Below are 24,987 nucleotides of genomic sequence, written 5' to 3'. Positions count from 1 at the left end.
GCACTGTAGAAATCACAGGACTTTCTTATTGAAGCCCCCACCCCCACCAGAACATTTCACCCTGCAGGCTGGGTGTCCCGTTCCTGCTCCCCCCGGATCTTCTTTCCAACCTCTTCCACCATACAGGCAGCAGCAACCTTTGATCCGTCTGTCTGACCACCTTCACTCATCACCACCACCGATCACCACAAGAAGACTCAGCCACGTGGGACAATGTGGCGGTCAGATGTAAAAAGATACAGCAGATAGGATGTGGTCTCATTCAGAGGATCAAACTAGTCCTTTGTGGTTTTAGACTGAGCTGTGAATCAAGGAGGAAGTGAGACAAGTCTGGCCAGGTGTCTCTGGGTCTGGCAGGGAGTGATTTGTTACTTTTGGTTCAGAAATACTATCATGAGTGGATAACCAAGCAACTTAATGCTTCAAAAATAACATCTGCTAATACTGACGTGTTAAACAAGCCTCATGGCAATGTAATATGGAAGCTTGTGTGCCTCTTCTTTAGGTTACGTGTGTGTATTCCCTTTAAAAGAGGCTGTACCAGGGCTTGCAAACTTGTTGAAATCAATGCACAAAAATGTACTCCACTCCATGAAGTTGTGTTTATAAAGAGCTTTTTGCAAATATGCATAATGCATTTTACAAACACATGCATGTGATGTTATGGGTCAAGATCAATATTCACTTTTCTGGATAATTAAAACATTTGCAGCTGTTTTGGCAACATCCTGCACTGCAGCTACAAACACCAAACTTTAAAGCATCTTCTGCGAGAAGACGCTGCCACATTGGCTGCTTACAGATTCCAATAATTCATCAAAGGAAGCAGCAACTGCAGAGCACAGTTTTAAATGGATTAGGTCACAAATATATTCACAAGTTTGCAAAGTAGTTTTGTGCATTTACAAATAGTTTTTGAGAAAAAAAAAAAACACTAGTTTGACACGTTTTCAGGCTGACAAACACAGAAATAAACATCTATGAATTTGTGTTACAAGTTTGCGGGTTATACTTAAACCTCATGCATCTGATGATACAAGTGCAACGTCTTTTGTCAGTTTGTTATTCCCACTGGGAGGAAGAGGGGAGATGAAAGAGAAAAAGAGGATAAAAACAGCCGGGACTGCTGTGAATGTCATTGAGCTTTTGAACTCGTGTCATGTGGCGCTATCTGTTTCTCTGTTTAAAAAGTTTCTTTTTGAAAAGCATCTGGTTTTATGCACCAACTTCACCGGTGACACAGGTGACTGGCAGTGAAATATGTGCACGTGTATGTGTGTGTGTGTGCATATTGGTGATTGAGATACGTGTTTGAGACATACTTCTGTGCAGCAAGGAGCATCGGCTGAAACCTGACTGCAGCAGAGGAAGCTTAAACTCACAAGGCAGGCATCGCACTGCAGGCTGCTGTCTCTAAGGTAGTGCAGGAAGTTGATAGCACTGGAAGTTAGGACTGTGTGTCATCTCCACATGAGGCTTTTATTTATTTATTTATTCTAACCTGTGACTGACCTGGCCACGGTTGCAGTGAGAGGCAAAGTTGCAGACAGAGCAGCACATACAACATGCACCAAATGAAGCAAAAATATTCAAAAGAGAGAGAGAGAGAGAGGAGACAATGAGGGGCACAAAGTAGAGAGGCAGGGATGGGAGAAGCAAACTGGGGAAAGATGAGAGACGTAAATATTGCATAGACATTCAGAGGCAGAAACCATTGACTGACAATTTCTTTGAGTTCTCTAAGAGGTTTTTAAGTCTTTCCCTTTTTAGTCCCTTTGCGAGGCATTCCCAGAGAAGGGGGAAACCAAAAATAGTGCTTTTTCTCTCTAAATCAGTACAGACTTTGGGAACAGCAAAGTCTCAGGACCTTCAGTTCTGAACTCCACATATCTGCATCATATAGACACACAGTTATGGCCTTGTGGAAAATGACTATGGATAAATATAAGCCAGTGACTGAGACTAGAAGTCCATTCAACCATATTTTATAATACAGACGCGAGTAAAACATTTACAACAAAGCCATAAACTGTTGCTCCATGTTAGTGTTTTCAGTCTTCAGTCCTTGAAAACCCAAAGATTTCCCTAAGATTTAAATTGAAGATGTTAACTGAGATGGTGAACTTCAGAGGGACTATCTGGTTAAACAAAGGCAACAAAAAATATTCAATAAAAGTGATGAAAAAAAATGTATTAACACACACCTTTTGTGTTAAAAGTAACTCAGTTTGTCGCTCGTGAGTAGACACATGGATGTGTTGAAAAACGACACTTCCTACTTAGGATTCAAACAGCACAACTTCAGAAGCAGGTGTCTGCACCTTTACAGCCTGAGTGTGTGTTAATGTGTGTGTATTGGACTAAGTATGCATTTTTGTGTGAGTTTGTATAGTTTGTGAGCTTTATCCAAGAGCTTTATAACATTTCCACCTGCTCCCTGCAGGCCTGGCAGCAGGCTGCTGGTGCGCCTGTTGCTCAGCTACCCGCCGCACTGCAGCTGCTTCAAAGGGGACTTCCGCCTGCTGGAGGCCAAGACAGGAAGCGGGGCTGGCACGCTCTCTGACAAATGGGCTCAGGGAGATGATGAGCGTCTGGGGGATCCGGCTGAGCTGCAAGCTAAAGGCACAGGGAACAAGCCCAGGGATATCGGAATTTGGGCTTTTTTAGTTTTTGTTTTGCATGTCATTTTCCACTTTTATATAATTTTCAGTTTAGCTTTAGTTAGTTTTCAGTGTGGGATTGGTACTTTTAGTTTACTTTAGTTTTTGCAGCTGTAGTGTCAGTATTTTTGTCGATGGATGGATTTTTTTTTTAAGGTATAATGATAAAAGTTCTGGTTTTCTGTGATACATAGATTTTTTTTTACCCTCATCAGAAAAACAAAAAATAGAAACATTTCACTTCTATTTTTAAGCTAAATTAATCTTAGAGACAATCTTGTTTTTTCCAGTCCAGAATAACGCTTTGTAACATCTAGTTCTCATCATTTTTTATTTTTTTTTACATAGTTTTACATTTGGTTTGCTGAAGTAACCTTGGCTGACATACCAAGTAAGTAATGGACTAAAATGCAAGCATGGGTATTGCTTATAAATCAACGTAACCGATGATTCACAGTGTGCAGCTAATAAAAAATGGGGGTGTAGGCCCATATTTATAATATATGCATCTGCAAGCGTGTAAACACAAAGTGACACATCATACAGAGCCATGAGGCACAACAAATTTCTGTCCTCGCTGACTCTTTCTTGTGAGAGTTTGTCTGTACACACACACACACACACATATGCATATCTACAAACGTGCAGCCTGTACAGCGGCGGTCTGTTTCTAAAACCTATTTACTACAAGGCTCTTTTCCTTTTGTTATGCTGCATCCTGAGTGCGCCTTACGCTACGTGCAGGAAATGCAAAGAACTGCTTTCCTTTTGTAAGAACTGATTACAATGCATGGCTGCAACAAATGAGTTTTGAGGATAATCAGTGTGCACAGGGAAACAGGGCAGATTTACATGGTATGCTTTAGGATTTTTTTTTTTAAAATTCTTGTTGGGATGTTGGTTCAAATGAGGAATAAATTACCCCCTTTCATCAAACTGCCTTTGATTCTTACCTTCAGTGAGTTTATACTCTCCTGCTCTCTCTTTTTCCTCATCGTAGCCCAGCGAGATAGATAACAGAGAGTCCTTTTATACATTTATTTTTGTAAGCAAAGGAATAGAAATGAAAGCCATTTACTTTTGCAAAAGATTTACTTCAACCCTATCTTGAAACCAATGCACTCACTTGTTTTTTGTTTTTTGTTTTTTAATTAAAATCAAAAGTTGATTCATATCAGTTATCAGCTAAATTGTCCTACTGGTTCAAGAAACATGCAATTTTAAGATCGTCTATGATTGGCTATTAATTATGCATGCTAATTAGGGCTTGATTAGGTCAAAAAATCAGCTCTGTCAAGACTGAGAGAGAACCACTCGATGGTCATCAGCACAGGCATACTCACTTTTTTCTTCATATTGTTTAGATTTTGATCCTAATTTCTCAGCTGTTTTGTTTTCAGGTTATCTATTCCCTCCAGTCTGTTAGTGTGTTATTCCAAAATTTCTTTCATGGGAGCAAAATGGATCTTTAATATTTTTGTTGTACATGATGATAATACTTTGGCCTTGAATAATGATTTTAGAGTGTCACAGAATCATCGTAAACTGCGCCTATGGCCCCAGGCAAGATCCAGACACAACAACCCCACCCCCACCCGCACCCGCACCCATGGAGGGTCCTCTATTTTTCAGCTCACCCCACACCACTACATCATGCATCACAGCAACCATGTACTATATTACAGCACACACAATTCCCGTTCCATCATGCACAAATTAGACTGAGACTGTGGGGTTATGAATTTACAGGTGAATATAATTAAATGCCAACCACAGTCATTGGAGGCAGTGCACGTGACCTCATGGGAAAACTGTGACCTGTCTGAACTAAATTGTTAGAGGCTGTGCCACTTTGCTTTAGCAGACTATTGAAAGCAAACCTGCGGCCGTTATGTGGAACAGACTTACACTCACTTGTTGCAGGCCATGTAAACGTCGAACATTGTCCTGTGATTTCATTCCTCAGCAGCTGGAGGCTCCGGAGTTTGCAGATGGGGTTTCATGTATGAAGTATGTTAAAAAAAAAAAAAAAAAAAAAAAAAAAAGCCCTGTCTCCGATGCACGCTAAAAAAATATTTCTTCCTTTATTTATTGTGTTACTTTTTTCCCCCATGCCCTTCCTGGTGCCCTCTGATTGGATGGTGCCCCAGGCGGCTGCCCTTACAGCAGGGGTGTCAAACTGGTGCCATGGAGGGCCGAGAGGTTGCAGGTTTTCATTCCAACCGAAAACTCCACCAGGTGATTTCACTGATTACTCCACCTCCAAGCAGAGAGAAGGAACTAATCAGTGAAATCACCTGGTGGAGTTTTCGGTTGGAATGAAAACCTGCAGCCTCTCGGCCCTCCATGGCACCAGTTTGACACCCCTGCCTTACAGTCTATGCCCAGGGCCAGTTGTGATTGAACCCTCAGGCAAGGTGTTTCAGGCTTGCAGCACAGTGTCTCATAGTCCAGTTTGTAAGCGTGCTTGATTTGTATGTCAGCCACAGGCAAGTTCAAATCTCATGCAGAGCATAGTTTGCTTTTGGGAAGTGACCCTGAAAACTTTATGCCAAACCATCTTTGAACATCAAGAGCTGAACCCATCAATTGTTATATGCACTTTAAGCGAGCACTGCACTCACTGACATGAGTGATATTACCCACTGGTGGAAAAACTGCCATTTTCTGACATTACAAACTCCAACCAGGCACTACTAAGTCACAGCAACGCTCCAATCTGCAGTGCAAATGAGATGTAAACTAGAAGCAGCACTGGAGTTGAGAAGATAATAAACAGCCAAGGGCCTTGTCACCTCCTATTGCAACAATTGCAGTATTTGTTGCTCTCCTATTGCAACAACTGCAGTATTTGTTGCTCTCCTATTGCAATAACTGTAGTATTTGTTAGACTTTGAACATTGTGCTCAGCTTGTTGCCAGCAGCTCCAGTGGCGCAATCGGTCAGCGCGCGGTACTTATAAGACAGTGACCAGCAGAGCAATGCCGAGGTTGTGAGTTCGAGCCTCACCTGGAGCAGCGAAGTATTATGCTGGTGGCCTCAAAATGAGCTGTGACAGAAGCTTGGTGATGAGGACATGACTTGAAAATAAACAAATTCACTCTGACCTCATTCCTTCAGAGCTTATCAAACCGAGGAAAACTCCAAGATTGCAGGGGCACACACACAATTCTGTCTTTGTGATGTGTACATATCATAATTGCTTATATAGCTGTGTGTGTGTGTGTGTGTTTTAACATTGTTTTAAGGCTGTGCTGTGGTATGCGGGACACCTGTGCCCGTCGTATAAAAAAGTATATGAACAGCAAATTCTTTAGCAAACATCTTTTGGATAAAGTAATGATTCTATTCTCTTCCATGAACCACAAACTCTCGGATAAAAAGATTCTATTCTGCTCAATAAACAGCAAATTCCCATTCAAAGATCTTTTGGATAATATGGATAATATATCTTCTGGATCATATTTTTGATTGTATTCTGTTGTTTTCTGTGCTACTCAATTCTATAAACAGCAAAGTCTTGATCATGGATGTTTTGGACAAAATGAAGATTCTCTTCTCCTAACAGCAAATTCTTGTTTAGATATCTTTAATTCCCTCGCCTTGGTCTTGGTTTGAGAACACACACGTGGTTTGCTTAATTAAAGGAAGGATGTGTCTTGTGTGAGTTTGAAGCAGCGTCTTGACAGGCTGGCCAGACGCTGCATTGCTGCTCTCACACACTGATTGTTCCTCTGCTGTTCTGAGGGCTCGTCCTCGTCTGAGCACGCTTGAAAAAACTGACTTCCTTCCTCACCAAACCACCAACGACATCTATATCATGTTAGTGTCTGCTGTGCATCTACTGTGCAAACATAATCATTTTCCTCATGTGGTAGTCAGTGTACCTCAGTCTACATATTTAAGATGGGTGTCATTAACCCTGGTGGTGTTGGTGACACAGCTGTACAGGGCTGGCACAGTTGCAATTAGAGGAATAAGAGCATTTATTTTTACAAAGTCTGCAACTTTGGATTTCTCTTTTACTGTCAGACCCCCTCAAATTAGAAAGGTCAATGGATTTGGGATAGTGTGTCAGTAAAATTAAAAAAAATATTCTTTAATATGTGATTTTTAAAACCTCAGTACTGGTATGCACAGAAATTGGTTGTTGTGGGAAACCTCTTGTCCTTTCCTTAAGTAACAACAGCAAAATATAAAAATGCTCCAGTTAAAGTAGTCCCTGCATTCAAAATGTTCATTTAATAAAAGTAGAGAAGTATTAGTCTGAAAAGTAATTGTGAAGAATGTTTTCTTTCAGTTATTGATGCACCAACATGTAAGATGTATTTTAATGTTGCAGCTCTAACTGCTGCATATCCTGCTGGCCAGTTTACACTCTGACAGTGCATCACTTTTGATGTTTTGCATGGAGGAGCTTCTCTACAAAGTAACTAGCCAGGAGGGGGCATCACAGCTTGGTCTTCACGGTGTTAAAAAAACAGCTGTGGATATTTTAACTTGCTGGTTCACCCTACAGCATAGTGAACATCAAGCAGCTTGGGTTAATTAATGAATCAGAAGTTGCTATGGATAGTCATGAGAACATGAGGAATGTAGCTGGTCAGCTCTCACTCATCATAATTTCCTGTTTTGAGCTGCCCATGGGCAAAATTTACTAGAAAAAAAAGCCATTTTGAAGATAACATCACATTGCCACCTAATGGATGACATGTGAAGGTTTTCCTGCACAGTTTACTCAACAGCAAAAGCAGTTTAATAACCAAACATGTTTAACTTATAAAGTCAAGTACATGTATTTAGATAAGGTCATTGAATTGAGCTTAAATTAAAAAAAAAAAAAAAAAAAAAAAAAGTTTTGATTAAAACAAACAGCTAAACAATTAAATGGCATATCCTCTTGTCTTAATTTGTCTTAATACTTTGCAGCTATGTTTTGTTTTGTTTTGTTTTGTTTTGTTTTGTTTGCACAGCAGATAGTCAGCAACCAGCATGTCTCATCATGAGAAAAACCATTGCAGTCATTATCAGACACTAGGACTGTCAGTTGATGTCATACTATATTGTTGTTGAGACTGAGGGTGAGGTTGGAAATCAGTGGCTGACGTGTTCAGTCAGTCAGTTCAGTCAATCAGTTCTTAGGTGAGTTTGATTTGATACAGGGGTCATTTCAGGTCACACTGGGAAAATTAATGTTGAGATAATGAGAGGTGCTTACTAGATAAACCCCAATGGCATGCCGACTCCACCCCACCCACCACGTGCTCATCCAGTATGATCCACACCTCTTAAGCGACACACTTCATAGCACAAATAGTTGCATCCAGGTCCTTGCATTGGTAATTGCAATAATACACAAAAACTGTACAAACTCTCACTTTTTAGTCCTGGATTACCACAAATGACTGAACCTGAATTCCCTTATGATGACTTCTTTCCTTTTGATGACTTTTAACTCCCATTGCTTAGCTTCAAGGGGGAATTCAATGCCTAATTTTGTCGTTTCTGCAATTTGCTTGAAACTGTGATAAATGGTGATCAACATGTTTTTAACTCTACATCACCAAAGCAGGTGCACTGTGAAGGTGATTCAAAGGTCTAGCCAGAGACTTCATCAAAAGAAGACATGAGATTATACATGCTGGGACCAGTCTATCACCCGGGATAAATCTGCAGCATGCACTGAGCGGTTTTGAACAATATTTCTATACATTGTCTCACAGATTAAGTCTTCCACCTGACTTCTTGATATTATTCCACTCTTTGAGCTGCCAAGAAACCACTCACATCCCCCAACTGATCTACAGTATAGACTGTAACCCATCAGGCACCGAGCTTCTCCATGGCAAAGTGCATACTCTTCAGCAGCCTTACAAAAAAGCTTGAACAGAATCCTAGAGACTACAGTCTTTAGTCTATAGTTCTCTCTATTAATTTGCTGCATGATCTTATAATCTGTAAAGTTTTGCAAAGTTTATTCATACTGAACATTTGCTTCCTGACTCCAGGCTCTTACATCTTTCCTTTATGTGAGTTGTAGCCTAGATGTGCACTGTGAGGCAAGAGTGCAGCGAATTTTTGCTTTCACTGTTGCTTCTCTTCTTGTTAATCTTTCTTCTTCCTATTTTTTCTTTAACTGTCACCTGCCTACATTTTTGTTCATGCACTGGCTACAGTTATAAAAGATGTTCCCTTGGTATACAGGATCTTTGCTAATTATGGAATTATGATTTAAATTTTATCTTGTCTATTGTCTATTTTATAATTTTGCACACATAAACTCAGCTAAGCTAAACTAAACTAGTTGAGATGAGTTCGTCTGGCTTGTGAAGTGATGTCCCCTCAGCGCAGTGCTATCAGGAGCCGGCTGGCCCCACACCCAGCGTCCCGGCCAGACCTCCAGCTTATGGAGCCTCTGATAGGAGCAGCTGCAAGACTTTTTATCTGCAACAAGTTAGGTCACATGGCACAATCTGGCAATCCTCCTCTGTCATAAAGCTCCTGACGTCCACATCACCGAATTGTCTTATTCCCTGGCGTGAAGTGTGGCATGTTGACGAAATACTGTAGCCTAATATTATAATGCCTATATGCAGGTTTTTGGTTGCATGTCAGTAATAATATACAATGGCCTCTCAGGCAGATTCAGCTCTTAAACCTCAGAAAATCCTCAGAAAATAAAGAAAAAATGCAGTGGCACCCAGGGGAGAGTGTGGCAGACCCGTTCCACGCGCATTTTTATGGGCAGTCACGTCAACAACATGGTAGAAATATCCGAACGTGACGCATGCAAAACAGGAGATAGGCCAGCGGTCCGGGTGTCGAGCCCTCCACCCTGCCTGGCTGTTACCCGATAACACCAAAGAAGAAAACATCTCGAAGCAAGGCGCAGGGCTGCCGAGACTTGCACCGTTTCATCTTACAAACCTTTGTACAGAAATTCTTGTTATAATCGCGTTTAAAACATTTTTTCCAAGTTTTGTCGGCTTATGTAGGCTATTACTCCAAAATGGTTGATTAACACTGTCAATTGCAGCCCTGTATGAACTAACTTTTTAAAGTTAGTTCACACTCCGGATTTTCAACCTCAAATTTACTTCAGAAGTTCAGTGTGGTAGGCTGCAATGCTCTCTAAGAGGGAGAAAGAGCTCATTTCAAATATATGGGAAAGACTGACTCCGGTGGCCGAGGATATTGGGGCAGAAGCCCTTCTTAGGTAAGTTATTATTCAAAAAATCATTGTATTGTAGTTGATAAAGGAGAAGTATTTTCATTTATTGCCTCCAAAAGATGTTGCAGTATTGCATGTGATGGGCTAAAGCATTGTGCATAAATTGTTGGATTTTTTTCAGTGGAATTGTATTAAGTTTGTATTGCTACACTTTTAAAATACAGACCCAATCCCAAAATATAATCCCTCGTCCATTACAGTACATTTTCGAGGTGCTGACAATGATCCAAAACCAGTGTGAAGGAATATTCAAGGGACGGTGACACTTGTATCTCCTCTCGCATTCTGAAAATCAATAGCTACATTTGACATTTTATCCACGAACAAGCGTTGAAATAATTCCCGTCTTTGACCCTCCTCCCACAGGATGTTCACGACTTTCCCAGGCACCAAAACCTACTTCTCCCACCTGGACATCAGCCCCCGCTCCCCCCACATGCTGTCCCATGGGAAGAAGATTGTCTTGGCCATAGCCGAGGGAGCCAAAGATATCAGCCAGCTGACCGTCACTCTGGGTCCTCTTCAGACCCTGCACGCCTACCAGCTCCGGATAGATCCGACCAACTTCAAGGTGTCTGTCTTAAAGTGGAATATCAGTTACCATATTGGCATAGTAGGGCAAAGAGGAGACAGTAGCTGTTGTTAATGTTTAATTTAGCAATACTGAAAGGCTTGGGATATCTCAAGGTTGAAATACTAAAGTAGGCTACTAGTAAGCCTAATGCTTGGATTGAAATATATTAAATAAAAGCCTGGAATCATCGAGGCTCTGTATTGAATTTTCATCAATGTTTTGTCATGAACCTGTCTCTGTGTTCCCTGCAGCTTTTCTCACACTGTATGCTCGTCACCCTGGCCTGTTTCATGGGCGAGAACTTCACACCGGTTGTGCACGCGGCCATGGACAAGTACCTGTCAGCTTTTGCAGCGGTGCTCGCGGAGAAATACCGATGAGACCCAACTACCTGTTTATGCACAATAAACGAACAATATAATGCCATTGCATTAATAATTTATGTATGTGTAGTCCTTGAATTGACGTGACGTTTTGTAATAAATGTTTACAATGAAAAATTTGTTGTGTGTGTGTTTTTTAAACCACGTGAGGGTTTACAGGAGGGTTGGTTTGATTGTGTTTAACAGATTCCTCATGTCCAGGCAGCAAGAGGACTGCAGATTAAGTTCTGCATGATGCATTAGCGCCACCTTTTGGTGGACAAGCTGTATTGCAGATTTGTAAATATGCAGGCGTTCAGACGTGGGCTGCAAGTTCACCTCAGAATCAACATCCCCAAAACTGGGTCAGTTGCAATTGGTCAAACTTTCAAGACTGAGAAGACTGAGAAAATTATGTGCATTATGCAAAAGTATTATTATTATTATTATCATTATTATTATTGTTATTATCATCATCATCATCATCATCATCATCAGTAGTAGTAGTAGTAGTAGTAGTATTTCCATTAATTAGATGACAAATAGTTACAGTTCTTTGGATGATATTTGGAATTCCTCTTAAGGACAAATAATCTTTATATATTATATAAAAATACTTAGACCTAAAAATAAGTAGCAGGACAATATTTCCTTTTCATGTCAATCACATGATGTTTTTCATAATATTTAATGGTTTTAAAAGTTCAAGAGGGCAAAGGTAAAATGATGTATTATTTATTTATTTGTTTTTTTTTATTGATTGATTGATTGATTGATTGTTCAACATGACAAATATTTAACAACCTGCATGCTGGTTGGTGATATGCACATTATTTTAGTGCACTTCTCTTATGCTGAGTTCTAAAACATTTACATACTACTGTTGTTCTTGCATTATAGAACCGGTTAATACGTTGCATTTGGGTTGGCCTCCTGTTATCTGGAAGTGGAACAGAGAATGTGCAGCTTCGGGAGCTGTCTGTGGTGCTGAAATCAACAGTGGATATTATGCCACGTGCGTACCATATCAGTTATTGTTACTAATCAATTTGAAGAAGGGATTAGGACTAGCAGTTGAAAACCTGAAACCTTTTAGAACAATTATGCTGCTCTGTTGACAGGATATGAAACATGATGTCTGACTGCTAGTGACTTGTATCCTCTTTTACACACTCTACATCTAAGTCCTAATGTGACTTGTTGGCTGGACTCCCCTCATCACTGCCCTTCATGAAACATTGATAAGACTAAGAAAAAAATATATAATTTGATAGTTGATTCAAAAACATTTGTTTCTCTTAAAAAGATAATTCATGTGTTGTTATGTTGTGTTCAGATTATTTTCCCGCTTTGAAATGTTTTTTTGTTTTGTTTTTTTTTTTGTGTTTTTTTTTTGTGTTTTTTTTATTTGCGTTTTCATCCAGGACAGTTGTGTTTTCCAGTTCGTTTAAAAGGTGTTGGGATCTTTTCAGCATCGTGGACAGAACAGGTTCACCGAGCCTCTCCTCTACCAAGTTTTTCTTGTAAACTAGCGTGAAATGAGCTTCGTTAGTTTATTATTAGTTGATCAGCTTGTATATAATATAATTTTATTTGTTATTATCATCCATGAATCCCCTTTGTTGGTAGTTTCCCCCCTTTGCAGTTGTCAGAAATTCAAAACCCCTAACCGAATTGTTTTAGAATCGCTCGGCCCTCGTGTAGAAAAAAAGACAAGAAAATAAAACCACACACACACGCTGGGCTATTTCATTTCTTGCTGTCTTTATTACTCAGTGATTCAGACCAGTGAGCTGCCACTGACAGGCGTGTAGCGGAGGGCCTTTAGCGGTACTTCTCGGCCAGAGCCAGGGCCAGCAGGGCCAGGAACTTGTCGACGGCCAAGTGGACCTGAGGGGTGAAGTCCTCAGGGAAGAGCATAGACAGCACCACCAGCATGCAGTGGGACAGGATCTGCAGCGGGACAGGACACAGCAGGCATGAGGACAAACACATTCACTAGCAGCATCTGAACACACAGATTTATTTTGGCCTTCAGAGGATGATGAGATGTAAATTTAAACCCCCTGGATGTGAGCTTACACACACACATCTGCCGTTTGGTGCACGGATAAACCAGTCTTAGTTTCAGAAGAAGAAGAAGAAGAAGAAGAAGAAGGGGGAGGAGGAGGAGGAGGAGGAGGAGGAGGAGAAAAAGAAGAAACGCTGAAAACACATTTTGCTGCCATTTCGTTATTTATTTTTTTAAATCCTCCACCTTATTTTTGCTGTGTCATTTGCCCATCCTTCCTTCTCTATTTCATCTCAGTTATTTCATTTTCTATTTTTATTCATTCATTCATTTGGTGTGCTGTACCTTGAAGTTGACGGGGTCGATCCTGAGCATGAAGGCGTGCAGCTCGCTCAGGGTGAGCAGGCCGCCCACCAGGTCGTCCACCTTGGAGACAGCATCGTACACTCCGCCCATGATGGTGATGCCGTGCTTCCTGACCGGGGGGGAGCCGGGGCTCAGGTCCTTCCAGTGGGCGAAGTAGGACTTGGTCTGGGGGTAGACCGTCAGCATCCTGGGCAAGACGGAGGAGAGAGGGACGCCTGATTCTCTTGTAAAAGGGCTGATTTCATCGCAAAATAGGCCCTTTGCAGAGGGATCTTTATTTTCTGCCTTAATTACAGAATCCTTGTTTTCATTATCCAACTTCTTACACGGCTATTTACAAGTGATAATGATGATGATGATGATGATGATGATGATAACAATAACAATAATAATAATGCAAGTTAAAAGAAAAATTTAAAATAACCAAACCTAGATTTGAATTAAAAAAATTCAATTTGACCATAGTTTAATGTATTTAAGATGATTTTTTAAAATTCAATTTAAACAATGTAAACGAAGATAAGAATGAATAAATGAATAAATAAATAAATAAATAAATAAATAAATAAAGCTAAGCCGAAACAATCAAACGTTTTTTTTTTTTTTTTCTTCAAAGTGAGCATCTTATTTAATCCATTATTATTGTATTTTATTTTTTAATCATTATTTTATTCGTTAATCCAATGATTGTATTGGATTTGACAATAATTAATCAGTTAATTATCTAATTAGTTAATAAGAATAAGAATTTATCAGTTACAAATTACTCTAGGTTTAAATTTGAAAATCCACTGAAAAAAACTCTCCGTTCAGTCCCATCTTAAATCAGGGTTACCTGCAGGCTAAGCGCAACACATGTAATCAATAAATAATGATTTCAAGCGGCAATTCATCTCGCGCCTGTATAAATCAAAGCAGACAAAAGCTCCTGTCTTCCTGTGATGAGCGCCACTGAGACTTAGAGCCTGCTGCAGCTGGAGCCTCCCCCGTGTCCAGCTCGTCTCGGGGCGCTGTGGGCTGTCTCACCTGGACAGAGCCTCGGTGCCGACCTCCTCGGACCTGCTGGACACTTTTTTGAAGAAATCCCTGACGATGTTCTTCTCTTTAGCGGACAGACTCATTGTGGCTGCGTTCGAGAGGCGTTCTCAGGCTTTTCAAAGGGTGAAGCTTTAGAAGGCGCTGAAGTCCCGCAGCACCACGAGGCTCTTTTATGTGTGCAGGTCGAGCCAGCTCCACCTCCGGCTGCCCCGCGGCCTATCGGCTGGACGAAGAGATAATCTGTAGCCAGAGATGCGGCATCATTGACTTCTGTGAACTGCGGGTGTTGGCTCCTCTTATCTTTCAGCTAAATATGGAAACATGCTATTTCTATACGGTTTGGACCTAAACTGAGTCAAAACAGTGAGATGTGAATGGGTGTGGACCCGTGGGAGTATCTGTCACCGCTAAATATAGCATAACCCCCTCGACACACACACACACACACACACACACACACACACACACACACACACACACACACACACAAACACACCTCTGTCCGGTGAAGCCATTTTCTACCCAAAGACTACCCAAACAAATAAAACAACTGCAAGCAAAATATATTGAGGAGGGAAATTAAATTATGAATGAATGAACGAACGAACAAACAAACAAACAAACAAACAAATAAAATTCCCCCAAAATGCGTTTTTTATTTCAGTTTTGGTGTGCTATAGTTTAGACTTATTATTAGGAGCAGTACTTGTGGTAGTATTTATATTTTGTGTTTTTATAATATGCTTGTAAGGCAATATTTTTCAGAAAACAGCAAACAGATTGCTATGAAATACATACTAATTGTCAAAAAGAAAAAAAACAAAGAAACGTGCAAAAGCATAAGAATAAAATTAAAAATTTGAAACAAAAAACAAAAAACAACAACAAAAACTGCCATTCTACCACTACTACTGGTATATAAGAAGAAGAAGAAGAAGAAGAACAAGAACAAGAACAAGAACAAGAAGAAAGTAATAATTATAACAATAAACTTTTTTTTCGTTTTACATAAAGTTTTAGTTTGTTCAGCGTCTTTGTCTTTTTTGATTTTGTTGGTAACCGTTTTGTGCAAATACTCAAAACGCATACTAATGTGTTGATAGATGATCTGGGTTGAAAATGGATTTATTTTATTTATTTTTTTAGAGAAAACTGACTAGGGTCTTGACGTCAGTGACCTCGTGTTTGTGTGTGTGTGTGTGTGTGTGTGTGTGTGTGTGTGTGTGTGTCAGGCAAAAACATGTTAAGATGATGGTTTCGGGAGAATTTAAATTTGGCTGCATTCACACAGGTCCTGGAGCTAATCCGTGATGCATCTGAAATAAGTCGATAAGACCCCGAAACGTAGAATAAGACCAACGATCACGATCACTGATCTAAAATTATATAAGGAGTTAAAATGAACTATCATTCATTGCCATATTTAAATTAGGCTAAAAATACTCTAAATATGGGCGTTCATTTTCAGGGTGTGGGCCTTCGGCTGCTTACGTGGCCGTAATAGACAGCTTAAAATTTTCTTGGAAAAAAAAAAAAAAGAAAACAGAAAGAACTAGAAGAATCTTATCGGCCATCTCCAGCCTATCCTGCTTGTTTTTTAGGCCAGGGGCGGAGAGAGTGAGGGAAATAAAAAGAGCGACTCCAACCTTCAGATTCAGATTTAGATTCTCTCCAGAAGCTGATCCAAGTCAAAAAGAGCAACCATGGTTGAGTGGACGGATCAAGAGCGCACCCTCATCGCCAATATTTTCGCCAATCTGGACTACGAAGACATCGGCTCCAAGGCTCTGGCCAGGTAGGCGGAGAGAAAAGCTTCGCGCTGCGGGTTTGCACACATGCAGTAACCCTAACAATGCAGACAGACTATATCTCACCCATCCTCCTGCTTCTTGTGCAAAGACAATTCTTGAAACAGATGCATTTACAGTAAAAATAAATAAATAAATAAATAAAAACATAGTGATTCCCCTCTGGGCAAATTTTCACCTTTGGAAAAAATGCTATGTTTAGACTCTGTAGCCCACTACTAAACTGGATAGCTTGTTGAAATATTGTGCAGTAAAACCCGATGTTTCATGTCATCACTCCCTCTGCCTCAGGTGCCTGATCGTTTACCCCTGGACTCAGCGTTATTTCGGCGGGTTTGGTAACCTGTACAACGCCGACGCCATCATGAACAACCCAATGATCTCTGCTCACGGGGTCAAGATCCTGCACGGTCTGGACAGGGCTGTCAAGAACATGGACGACATCAAGAACGCCTACGCCACCCTGAGCGAGCTGCACTCCGAGAAGCTGCACGTCGACCCCGACAACTTCAGGGTACAGTTAGACCCCCGTGATCTTTCTTTTTTATTTGTATTTATCTCCAGTTTGCTCCGTCCAGAGGTCACCTGACGCTTGGTTTTCCTCCTCTACAGCTGCTGTCTGACTGCCTCTCTATCGTCATCGCCTCCAAGATGGGCTACGACTTCACCCCAGACTTGCAGGCCGCCTGGCAGAAGTTCTTGACCGTGGTGGTGTTCGCTCTGGGCCGCCAGTACCATTAAATCCAGCTTTGGAGACGAGGGGAGCTGCAGCTAAAATGTGAATTTGCTGTCCTTCTCAATAAAAGAACGAAAAATGCAATGAAACATACACAGTATTTGTCTTCATTACGTGCAATTACGCACAGTGATGGAATTACGCACAAGTTTGAACTGGGAGATTCATACTGAAAAAAAAGGTTGGATATTGTGCTTACATAGAAACGGGTAGCAATGATCTTGCTGGTTTTAAAATGAGTGGCTGAGATCTATATTTTGATGTTTGCCAAAAAGCAATGAAATATAGAACAAGGCAGAATACTATCATCACAAAAAGAATCATTTAATCAAGTTAGTCTGCACTGAAACAAATCAAACGCAGTTAAAAGACAGCCTGACTTAGCGAGACAATTGTGTTATTCTTATTAAAACACTGTTAATTATTATTCTGAATAATTATAGCCTAATTAGCAGTCTTCGAACAGGCGAGCCATATGAGTTACCAAGTTACCAATCAATTTAGCAGAGCAGGTCTGAGGTGTTACGCAATGGTGAGGCAAGCCAGGTCCAGAGAGCAGGGGACAGAGCAGAACAGCTCCAGAGCTGAGTCCAGAGTGTGTAGCACTGAGTAGGAGTCCAGCAGAGATCCAGAGAGTGGGTTTCTTAGATGGGCAGAGTCCAGGCTGTCGAACAGGGCAGATGAGACAACACACAGTGCTGGAGACAGCTGCTGGGGAGCAGAACGGTGGTTCCCCAGTCCACTACCATCTTCATCTTCTCCTCCAGGTCTTCCCGCTCTCTCCTCCATCTCTCCTCATCCTTTCTGGAGGCCTTTTGCCTGCTCTCCATCTCGCTCAGGGCTTTACAGAGAACCTGCAGCTTTTTGTCCTTTTCTTTGAGCTGTGCATCACCAGGCTTTATCTTTCTTCCTCCTCTCCTCAACATCTAGGTATTTACCTCAGAGAGTAAATATCCTGCTCTTTGGCCTGGAGCAGAGCCTGCTTCCTGGCTGAGGAGATTATAGTCTATGTAAAAGTTGAATAAATTAGTTATAAATAGTATAATAGTTATAAGCAGTTATGAAATCGTGTGCAATTCCTTCAGGTAGCTCAAAGTTGCTGCTCAGTGCTCACTCAGGTGCGCCCAACATCTCATAAACAAACCAGCAAGCTCTCAAGACAGCTTGTTGACACCTACTTATAGGTACTATTGATTTTGTGAAATAAATTACTAATGAGTGCAATTGTGGTTTTGTCACATGAGTATTCATTGCGTGAATGAATCAGTCTGCTAATAGAATGAATTAGGCTGCTTATATCTGCCTATTTATTTGGTTGTAACCTGCCCTCTTTCAACAGGCCCACTGTGGACAAAGTAAATGTATTACCAGCACTCTCACCCAAGTTCAATAATTCAACTTCAGGTACAAACCCCAAACCCACAATACAACATCTGGCATTATATTTTATATCGTCTTGCTTTTAATTGATTTCAATGGTGTTGCTGTACAACAATGCTGCTGCAATGCTGAACTGGAATCTGCACAGATATCTTATGAAAGTAACAAATTAAATTTTGATCTCTATAATTATTGATCTATAGCCGCATTGATAGTCCAATAGTAATGACTTTATATAGCCCCTGTCTAAAAAATGTTATAAAGCGCTTATACAAAGATATAAAGACACAAACTAAAAAGAGTCAAACAGAGCTAAATAATAGATTAATGAACATACAGGGCAGGACAACAAACCCATACCACATATTTGTAATGGTAAAGAGAAAATTGGGCAGAGGGCAAAATTATCAAATACGTAACAAATATCAAATACAAATACATGTCCCAGCTGTAAGCCTACCTATGGAAAACGCACACTGATCTATAATACAGTCAAACATACATAGGCCTATATTATCTGCAATACAGCGCAGTGCGGGGAGAACACCACTTTGAACATGCAAGTTCACCAAGTAGTGCAGATTTTTCTCTGTCGCCGAGGTGATGTGAGGTTCGCGTCTCACGCTGTCCTCAGGTGGACATGTGAGACGAGTAAAACGCTCATGACAGAGGCCGCGATAAAATCCCCCCGGCCCTGCTTTCAGGACCACGAACAGCGCCAGCGGGCCAAGTGTAAAGACGTTTCCTGACGTTTTCTGAGAACACAAATAGACCAGTATTATCTGTCTCATAAATGATCATTGGGTATCTTGAATTACTCTGTAAATAAAAGCAGATCGTAAAAACTGCTGACACTTAAGCAAAAATCAAAGGTCGTGCCAAGTAGTCCTTAAGGCCACTTGACAAGGTTACTTGTGTTGTGGGGCCACCTGGTGGATTCACTGAGCAATTACACACACTTCCATCAGGCTGCTGCTGGGTGATAACTGCGGTTACGTTTAGACTAACTAAAAACTGGCCTAGATCTGATTCTTTTCTCCTCCACTGTGACACAGTTTGATTTTTTTATGCAAGTGTGAACAACAAAGAACAATACTGAATGTGACATTTTCAATGCTAATTTGGGTCAGTTGTGGTCCTGACTCAGATGTGTATCTGATTGCTGCTGATGTAGCAGTGTGAACAGTCAGATCAGAGTCCATGAGGGTTTTTTTTTTTTTTTTTTTTCTCAGTGAACATGCTTACATCCCTGTCAGAACATCATCATGCATTCACTGTTAGCAGAGTACACTGTCAACTCCAGCGTGATATCGCCATATGCTGGACGTGGCATTGATGTGAATCCCAACTATTTAGTATTGAAAATATTTCTATTAAATTTTTATATGTTCACTCCATTCTCCTCTGTGGTCACAGGACTTGGCTATATTGTTTTTAGAATTAAAAACAGCAATTGTATATGAAGACATAAAAGATAGAAAAACACATTTATATAACCTTTGTAATAAAGATAGGCCACATATGCGATATTTAATGTCACGTTTTTCAAAATTTCATGATCGAAAAAAAGCTATATTTTGAATTACCCAGTCAGTGTAAGCCTGAATATAACATGATGCTCCACATTAATATATTAATATTAATTGACATCACAAAATCACCATTCATTCATTCATCATTCTTAGTCTACCAAAATTTTAGTAATACACTAGTTGTCTTATATTTTTATATTGCAGTTGATGTCTGTCATTTTTTCTGTTTACTTTTTACTAGTATCTAATATCTAATTTACTTAGATTATTTTGAGCACTGTGGGGTTTGTGCAGTTTGATATATGGGATATAAATGTCTGCTTGTGTGGTCACAGAAAATGGACCTGTTTTGGTTAAAAAGTCAGTTAGAGGTTCATAGCAGCTCCACTAGTAGTCGCTCTCAATCGTTATCTATCGCCATGTCCTGGCAGGCTAATCGTGATGCAGCCATGCAAAGGGTCATGAAACAGCTAGAAACTACAGTGGAACCTGATAGTGAAACCTTCCTGTACAAGTTACATGAAAAGCAGGCCTTCAAACACATGGCATCCCATCTGGCTTAAAAACCGCGTCAGAGAAGATTCATTTTCCAGCAGGATTTCCAGACAGCATATTCCATGTTTTTTCCGTGTTTTCCCCACCCACCATGTTCCCTCTCTGTGGTCAGTCCACAAAGCAGTTGCACACACACACACACACACACACACACACAGAGAGAGAGAGAGAGAGAGAGAGAGAGAGAGAGAGAGAGAGAGAGAGAGAGAGAGAAATATTACATATGTTGTGTTCAGGGCAGTTGTGGAAATTGCAGGTGCTTGTGTGTGTGTGTGTGTGTGTGTGTGTGTGTGTGTGTGTGTGTGTGTGTGTGTGTGTGTGTGTGTGTGTGTGTGTGTGTGTGTGTGTGCGCGCGCGCGCGCGGACCATTCAATATTTTCTCACACTCTCTTCCAGCTGCAAATTGTAGGCGGGATACAACAAATAAATACCTTTGTGGCTCCTTATCATAATCGATCAAGATGGCAGAAAGATTCTCTGCTCAGAGGGCCTTAGAAATATTAGAAATATTTCTGAAGAGAGAGAGGCCTTGGAAGATGATGAAGAGGAAGAGTTCTCAGAATATGATCACAGTTCAATTCAAGAGTCAATTCAGAGTTTGACAGTGAGTTTGAAGAGGGCGAGACTGACCTTGTTTCATATTTGTTTTTATATCTTATCCTATATCTTGATTGTAATTGGTTTTCCTATTTATTGCATTTTATCACAAAAACTCGAATAGCACTTAAATTCATAAATGTGATCTAACAGGGTAATTGGAAAATATTAATCATAAATGATATCTACATTGCAAGTAGCTGGGCTAAAGTAAACATCTGTTAAGTATTTTAACATTAATTTTTATGATACGGTGGGTGCATCAGACCCGTGAATAATGGCTGATGGTGCACACTGCATTCCAGTGGTGTAGTCTAGTTTATTCTAGTGGGTACGCACACACGCACACACACACACACACACACACACACACACACACACAGGCTCCCTTTCTGAAACGTTAACGTTAGCTCCAGCTGTAGTGTCCCCCGAAATATGATCAAAAGGAGCCCACTTCGTAACACAGAGAAGGCGACTTTATGAACGGGAAAGTGAACGTTATGTCAAAAAACATACTGATACGTATCTTTGCGCATTTTTAAGTGGTTGTACGGAAATGCGGGACCTTTTCTAGTGGGTATACGCCGTATACCTGCGTATCACGTAGACTACACCACTGCTGCATTCACAACCGTAGTCAGGGGCGCCCACTTGTGATCAGATCACACAAGAATGACTTAAAACAGCTGTGAGTCGGAGTGAGTCTAACCTGCTCTACGTCTTTTGGTTGTTCAGTTAGCTTTTAAGTGGAGAAACTGTCTCACCTTTAATGGGTTTTCTCTAGCTATATCTTAGGTAGCACCTCATTCCCTTGTAGTTGTAGCAAAAAACTGTTTAGAAGCCATCAGACACGGTCCCAAATGCTGTAGGTGCGCCAGAAAAATGTGGATTTTCAAATTCCGCAAAAAACAGTAAAGTAAATGCCGGACAGAGCACCAACTGGCAGGCAAATGCTGCACAGAGGCTTACCTAATACTGAGAAATACTGACCTTTATCAGAAAACCTTCCTTTTAAGGATTTTGAGTAAAAAGCACGTAGCCCCTTTGAGAGAGGCCATTTCACTAAAACGTGTTGGTGTCTGATAAATTACAAAAGAAATTAGTTTTGGGTAGGGTACACAGTCTTTTGCACCCCGCTGTACAAATTTGATAAACGATATAGTCATTCTAAGATAAGGGAGAAGCTAGAATACTCACTATGACGGTGAAGGCTATACCATATGTAGGGAATATAATTAAATTTCATGCGTACACATCGGAAAGTAGACCATAGAAAATCCCAATACCATGACTATGGGAGATAAAATAATAATAATAATAATAATGATAATGATAATAATAATAATAAAAAAAGACATGGCCACGCCGAAAACCTATAGGAATAATATAGGATTAGTATAGCAAGTTTCTGGAGGAATTTAACTTTATCTTTAAACTGCCGTAATTCTGTTACGCCTTAAAATTTCTTACAGAGGTCCAAACGTACATCACAGAAAATCCTAACATCATGGGAGATGTTACAAACAAGCTAATAATATGTAGTATTTGGTTCCACAGACTCGTTATTGTTCCCGTAGTGATATTACTGTGACACCACTGGAAATAAAACATATAATAAGGTCACTGTAACCTCAAAATGCCATTAGTATGATGATTTCTCCTTAGGGAATTAGATTTTACCTTATCCAGTTTACTGAATTTATCTGCTGTGCGTAATTACGCACGCCTAAAAGACAAAAAAGACAATAACCTTCTATTTGTTTTTATTGCATTTCAGTGCATTTTTTTATTCAGTAGAAACACACATGAAGACACAAGTTGAATCTCCTGTGGTCCCTCAGGCCTGGGGGCGAATGGCTCTAGTGGTACTGGCGGCCCAGAGCGGACACAACCACAGCCAGGAACTTCTGCCAGGCGGCCTGCAGGTCGGGGGTGAAGTCCTTTCCGAGCTTGGCGGCGATGACAATGGTGAGGCAGTCAGCCAGCAGCTACAGGAGAGAAAATGCAAACTTTAGGCGTCTGTCATACAGAAAATGTAACAAGAAGAGCTGAACAATATATGGAGCAGATGTAGGGATATGGCAACATGCCCTATGGCTTTGCATATATTTATCTAATCATAATCCATTATCAGGAGTGCATTTTGAAATATGAGGTTAAAAAATGCATGGGGGTCTAACTTTACAAATAAAACAGTTCGCCGGGGTCTAACTGTACCCTGAAGTTGTCGGGGTCGACGTGCAGCTTCTCGGAGTGCAGCTCGCTCAGGGTGGCGTAGGTGTTCTTGATGTCGTCCATGTTCTTGACAGCCCTGTCCAGACCGTGCAGGATCTTGATTCCATGAGCGGCGATCTGTTCGTTGGTCCTGATGGCGTCGGCGTTGTACAGGTTGCCAAAAGCGCCAAAGTAACGCTGAGTCCAAGGGTAAACGACCAGACACCTGCGGAAAGAGACCACACAGTCGGGATGGTTGCACTCAAGGTGGGGAAGGAGAAAGCATTTTCCAGACACACACATTTGCACATCCTACACAAGCATTTCAAATGTGTAAACTGTTCTGGAGAGATCCATTACCTGACCAGGGCCTTGGGGCCGATATCCTCGTAGTTCAGGTTGGCGAAGATGCCATTGATGAGGCTGCGCTCCTGGTCGGTCCACTCAACCATGCTGGCTCTTGATTTACTTCTGTGGGCGAAGAAAATTAGAATCATGAGTCAACCTGCTGCCCTCTGCTATTTAAATTTTCAGATTCCCCCCGCCCCTAAGGAAGAGCCAGCTGTCATAGGTTGGAGATGAAATGTCTCAGATAAGTTGTGCTTTTCCAGAATATTCTGGATGTTTTCATAATGGTCTATTGATTCTAATCCTAGATTTGCACCATACTACTAAAATTATTTATCGTGCAGTAAAGGTTAGGTATGGTTTTCTGTATATTTTTGACAGTTTTAACCGTTAATGTACGCAGTGTATTTGCTGATTTCTTTTTGGTGAGGGTCAAGGGTACAGTAGGGTACAGTATCAGCATTGAACCCGACTTTATAGGTTTAACTCACGTGCATTTGCATTTGTAAACCCAAAATATTAGTTTGGTCAGACAATGGAAGGTCCCATAACTCACGCCAGGTTTTTATTCATTGATTTCTCCTCAGAATTAATACCATTCAGCTGTGGGTGCTTGTTGACGAACTTTTTTTTCTCTTTTTAATATTGATTTAAACATTATTGGCTGGATTGGCTGAAAGTCATGGATATGTGGTTAAAGACTTTGTCTTGAAAATTGTCTGCACCTTTATACCAGTAAAACCAAGGACATGATTGCCCCTAGTCCTAATGACTAGTAAGGAAACTGTATTGGTGGACAATTATAAGCACATATAGGAACCATCACTGATAACAAACTGACAAGATAATGCTGATGCCCTTTTTTTTTTTAAGTATACAACAGCGTCTGTTTTTTCTTAGAAAAAAAACAGTTCTTTTAATGTCTGCTTGTTAATAACGACAGTTTTTGGTTTACTGAATCTGTTTTAACATTTTGCTTCGCTGCCTGGTATGGAGGTCTGAGTATTTACAACAAAAACAGGTTTAACGATCTGGTCAACGTGGCCAGTAAAGCCACTGGAAGAAGTCAGGCCCAGCTCACTGGTCTGCATCACAGCCAGGTGGTGAAGAAAGCTCAGGCCATCCGGGACGGTGCAGATCATCCTTTGAGGGACCAATCTGAGCTGCTTGTTTGGTTTTTGTAAGTCTCTTCTGTTCCAGCTGAGGGTCTGCTGGACTTTAGTAAATGTGGTGTAGCACTGGTTTTGGTTACTTTTTTTCTCTTGTTGTTTTGTGTGACCCTGACTGCAAGCCTAACCCCTCCCCCTTTTCGGGGACAATAAAGTTTTTAATTGACTGACTGATTATTTTTTTCAGATGTCAGCCATTTTATTCCCGGGCTCATCCAGTGTGGCCCTTCACATTTGCCAGTGAATTTACTCAAATAGGCTTCGTGCTTGTCAGCAGTCTACCAGTATTTCACAAATGTGTTATCTACAATACCATGCTGCGTTTATCTTCAGCAGCTATGCCCTCCACCCAAGTGCCCATACCACATTTCGATTATGAATATACTTGAGCCTAGTGATAAAGTTT

The 24,987-nt window shown here is 40.7% G+C and overlaps 4 protein-coding genes and 1 non-coding gene across 5 annotated transcripts; 3 read left to right on the top strand and 2 right to left on the bottom strand.

Annotated features, from left to right (window-relative positions):
• Window positions 1-5,583: 5,583 nt before the first annotated feature.
• Window positions 5,584-5,677, top strand: trnai-uau (transfer RNA isoleucine (anticodon UAU)). Its single transcript has 2 exons — window positions 5,584-5,621; window positions 5,642-5,677. It is a non-coding gene; the product is annotated as a tRNA-Ile (tRNA).
• A 3,800-nt stretch (window positions 5,678-9,477) lies between these two features.
• On the top strand, window positions 9,478-10,903 carry hbae4 (hemoglobin alpha embryonic-4). The gene is made up of 3 exons (XM_030078035.1): window positions 9,478-9,876; window positions 10,258-10,462; window positions 10,717-10,903. The coding sequence occupies exons 1-3, from the start codon at window positions 9,785-9,787 to the stop codon at window positions 10,843-10,845; spliced, it is 426 nt and encodes a 141-aa protein (XP_029933895.1). The 5' UTR covers window positions 9,478-9,784; the 3' UTR covers window positions 10,846-10,903.
• A 1,748-nt stretch (window positions 10,904-12,651) lies between these two features.
• hbae5 (hemoglobin, alpha embryonic 5) lies at window positions 12,652-14,340 on the bottom strand. The gene is made up of 3 exons (XM_030077768.1): window positions 14,231-14,340; window positions 13,184-13,391; window positions 12,652-12,780 (listed from the first exon to the last, which is right to left on the bottom strand). Exons 1-3 carry the CDS (start codon window positions 14,323-14,325, stop codon window positions 12,652-12,654), a joined length of 432 nt encoding a protein of 143 aa, XP_029933628.1. The 5' UTR covers window positions 14,326-14,340.
• Window positions 14,341-15,945: 1,605 nt separating this feature from the next.
• Window positions 15,946-16,791, top strand: LOC115378289 (hemoglobin subunit beta-2-like). The gene is made up of 3 exons (XM_030078490.1): window positions 15,946-16,037; window positions 16,342-16,564; window positions 16,663-16,791. The coding sequence occupies exons 1-3, from the start codon at window positions 15,946-15,948 to the stop codon at window positions 16,789-16,791; spliced, it is 444 nt and encodes a 147-aa protein (XP_029934350.1).
• A 5,832-nt stretch (window positions 16,792-22,623) lies between these two features.
• LOC115378149 (hemoglobin subunit beta-like) lies at window positions 22,624-23,546 on the bottom strand. The gene is made up of 3 exons (XM_030078323.1): window positions 23,425-23,546; window positions 23,068-23,290; window positions 22,624-22,838 (listed from the first exon to the last, which is right to left on the bottom strand). Exons 1-3 carry the CDS (start codon window positions 23,514-23,516, stop codon window positions 22,710-22,712), a joined length of 444 nt encoding a protein of 147 aa, XP_029934183.1. The 5' UTR covers window positions 23,517-23,546; the 3' UTR covers window positions 22,624-22,709.
• Between the last annotated feature and the right edge of the window lie 1,441 nt (window positions 23,547-24,987).

Source organism: Myripristis murdjan, chromosome 19, assembly GCF_902150065.1.
Source record: "Myripristis murdjan chromosome 19, fMyrMur1.1, whole genome shotgun sequence".
Classification (NCBI taxonomy): Eukaryota; Metazoa; Chordata; class Actinopteri; order Holocentriformes; family Holocentridae; genus Myripristis; species Myripristis murdjan.
Note: the sequence above shows the minus strand (reverse complement) of the source record. Positions and strands in the feature narration are given on the sequence as shown.

What these genes read in the sequence shown, in the direction of transcription:
- hbae4 (XM_030078035.1), top strand. Translation starts at nt 9,785, where the DNA reads ATGCTCTCTAAGAGGGAGAAAGAGCTCATTTCAAATATATGGGAAAGA. An exon ending in GGGGCAGAAGCCCTTCTTAG is followed by an intron (nt 9,877 to 10,257) that starts GTAAGTTATTAT and finishes CTCCTCCCACAG; the next exon opens with GATGTTCACGACTTTCCCAG. An exon ending in TAGATCCGACCAACTTCAAG is followed by an intron (nt 10,463 to 10,716) that starts GTGTCTGTCTTA and finishes TGTTCCCTGCAG; the next exon opens with CTTTTCTCACACTGTATGCT.
- hbae5 (XM_030077768.1), bottom strand. Translation starts at nt 14,325, where the DNA reads ATGAGTCTGTCCGCTAAAGAGAAGAACATCGTCAGGGATTTCTTCAAA. An exon ending in GGCACCGAGGCTCTGTCCAG is followed by an intron (nt 13,392 to 14,230) that starts GTGAGACAGCCC and finishes CGTCTTGCCCAG; the next exon opens with GATGCTGACGGTCTACCCCC. An exon ending in TCGACCCCGTCAACTTCAAG is followed by an intron (nt 12,781 to 13,183) that starts GTACAGCACACC and finishes GTCCCGCTGCAG; the next exon opens with ATCCTGTCCCACTGCATGCT.
- LOC115378289 (XM_030078490.1), top strand. Translation starts at nt 15,946, where the DNA reads ATGGTTGAGTGGACGGATCAAGAGCGCACCCTCATCGCCAATATTTTC. An exon ending in GGCTCCAAGGCTCTGGCCAG is followed by an intron (nt 16,038 to 16,341) that starts GTAGGCGGAGAG and finishes CCTCTGCCTCAG; the next exon opens with GTGCCTGATCGTTTACCCCT. An exon ending in TCGACCCCGACAACTTCAGG is followed by an intron (nt 16,565 to 16,662) that starts GTACAGTTAGAC and finishes CCTCCTCTACAG; the next exon opens with CTGCTGTCTGACTGCCTCTC.
- LOC115378149 (XM_030078323.1), bottom strand. Translation starts at nt 23,516, where the DNA reads ATGGTTGAGTGGACCGACCAGGAGCGCAGCCTCATCAATGGCATCTTC. An exon ending in GGCCCCAAGGCCCTGGTCAG is followed by an intron (nt 23,291 to 23,424) that starts GTAATGGATCTC and finishes CTCTTTCCGCAG; the next exon opens with GTGTCTGGTCGTTTACCCTT. An exon ending in TCGACCCCGACAACTTCAGG is followed by an intron (nt 22,839 to 23,067) that starts GTACAGTTAGAC and finishes TCTCTCCTGTAG; the next exon opens with CTGCTGGCTGACTGCCTCAC.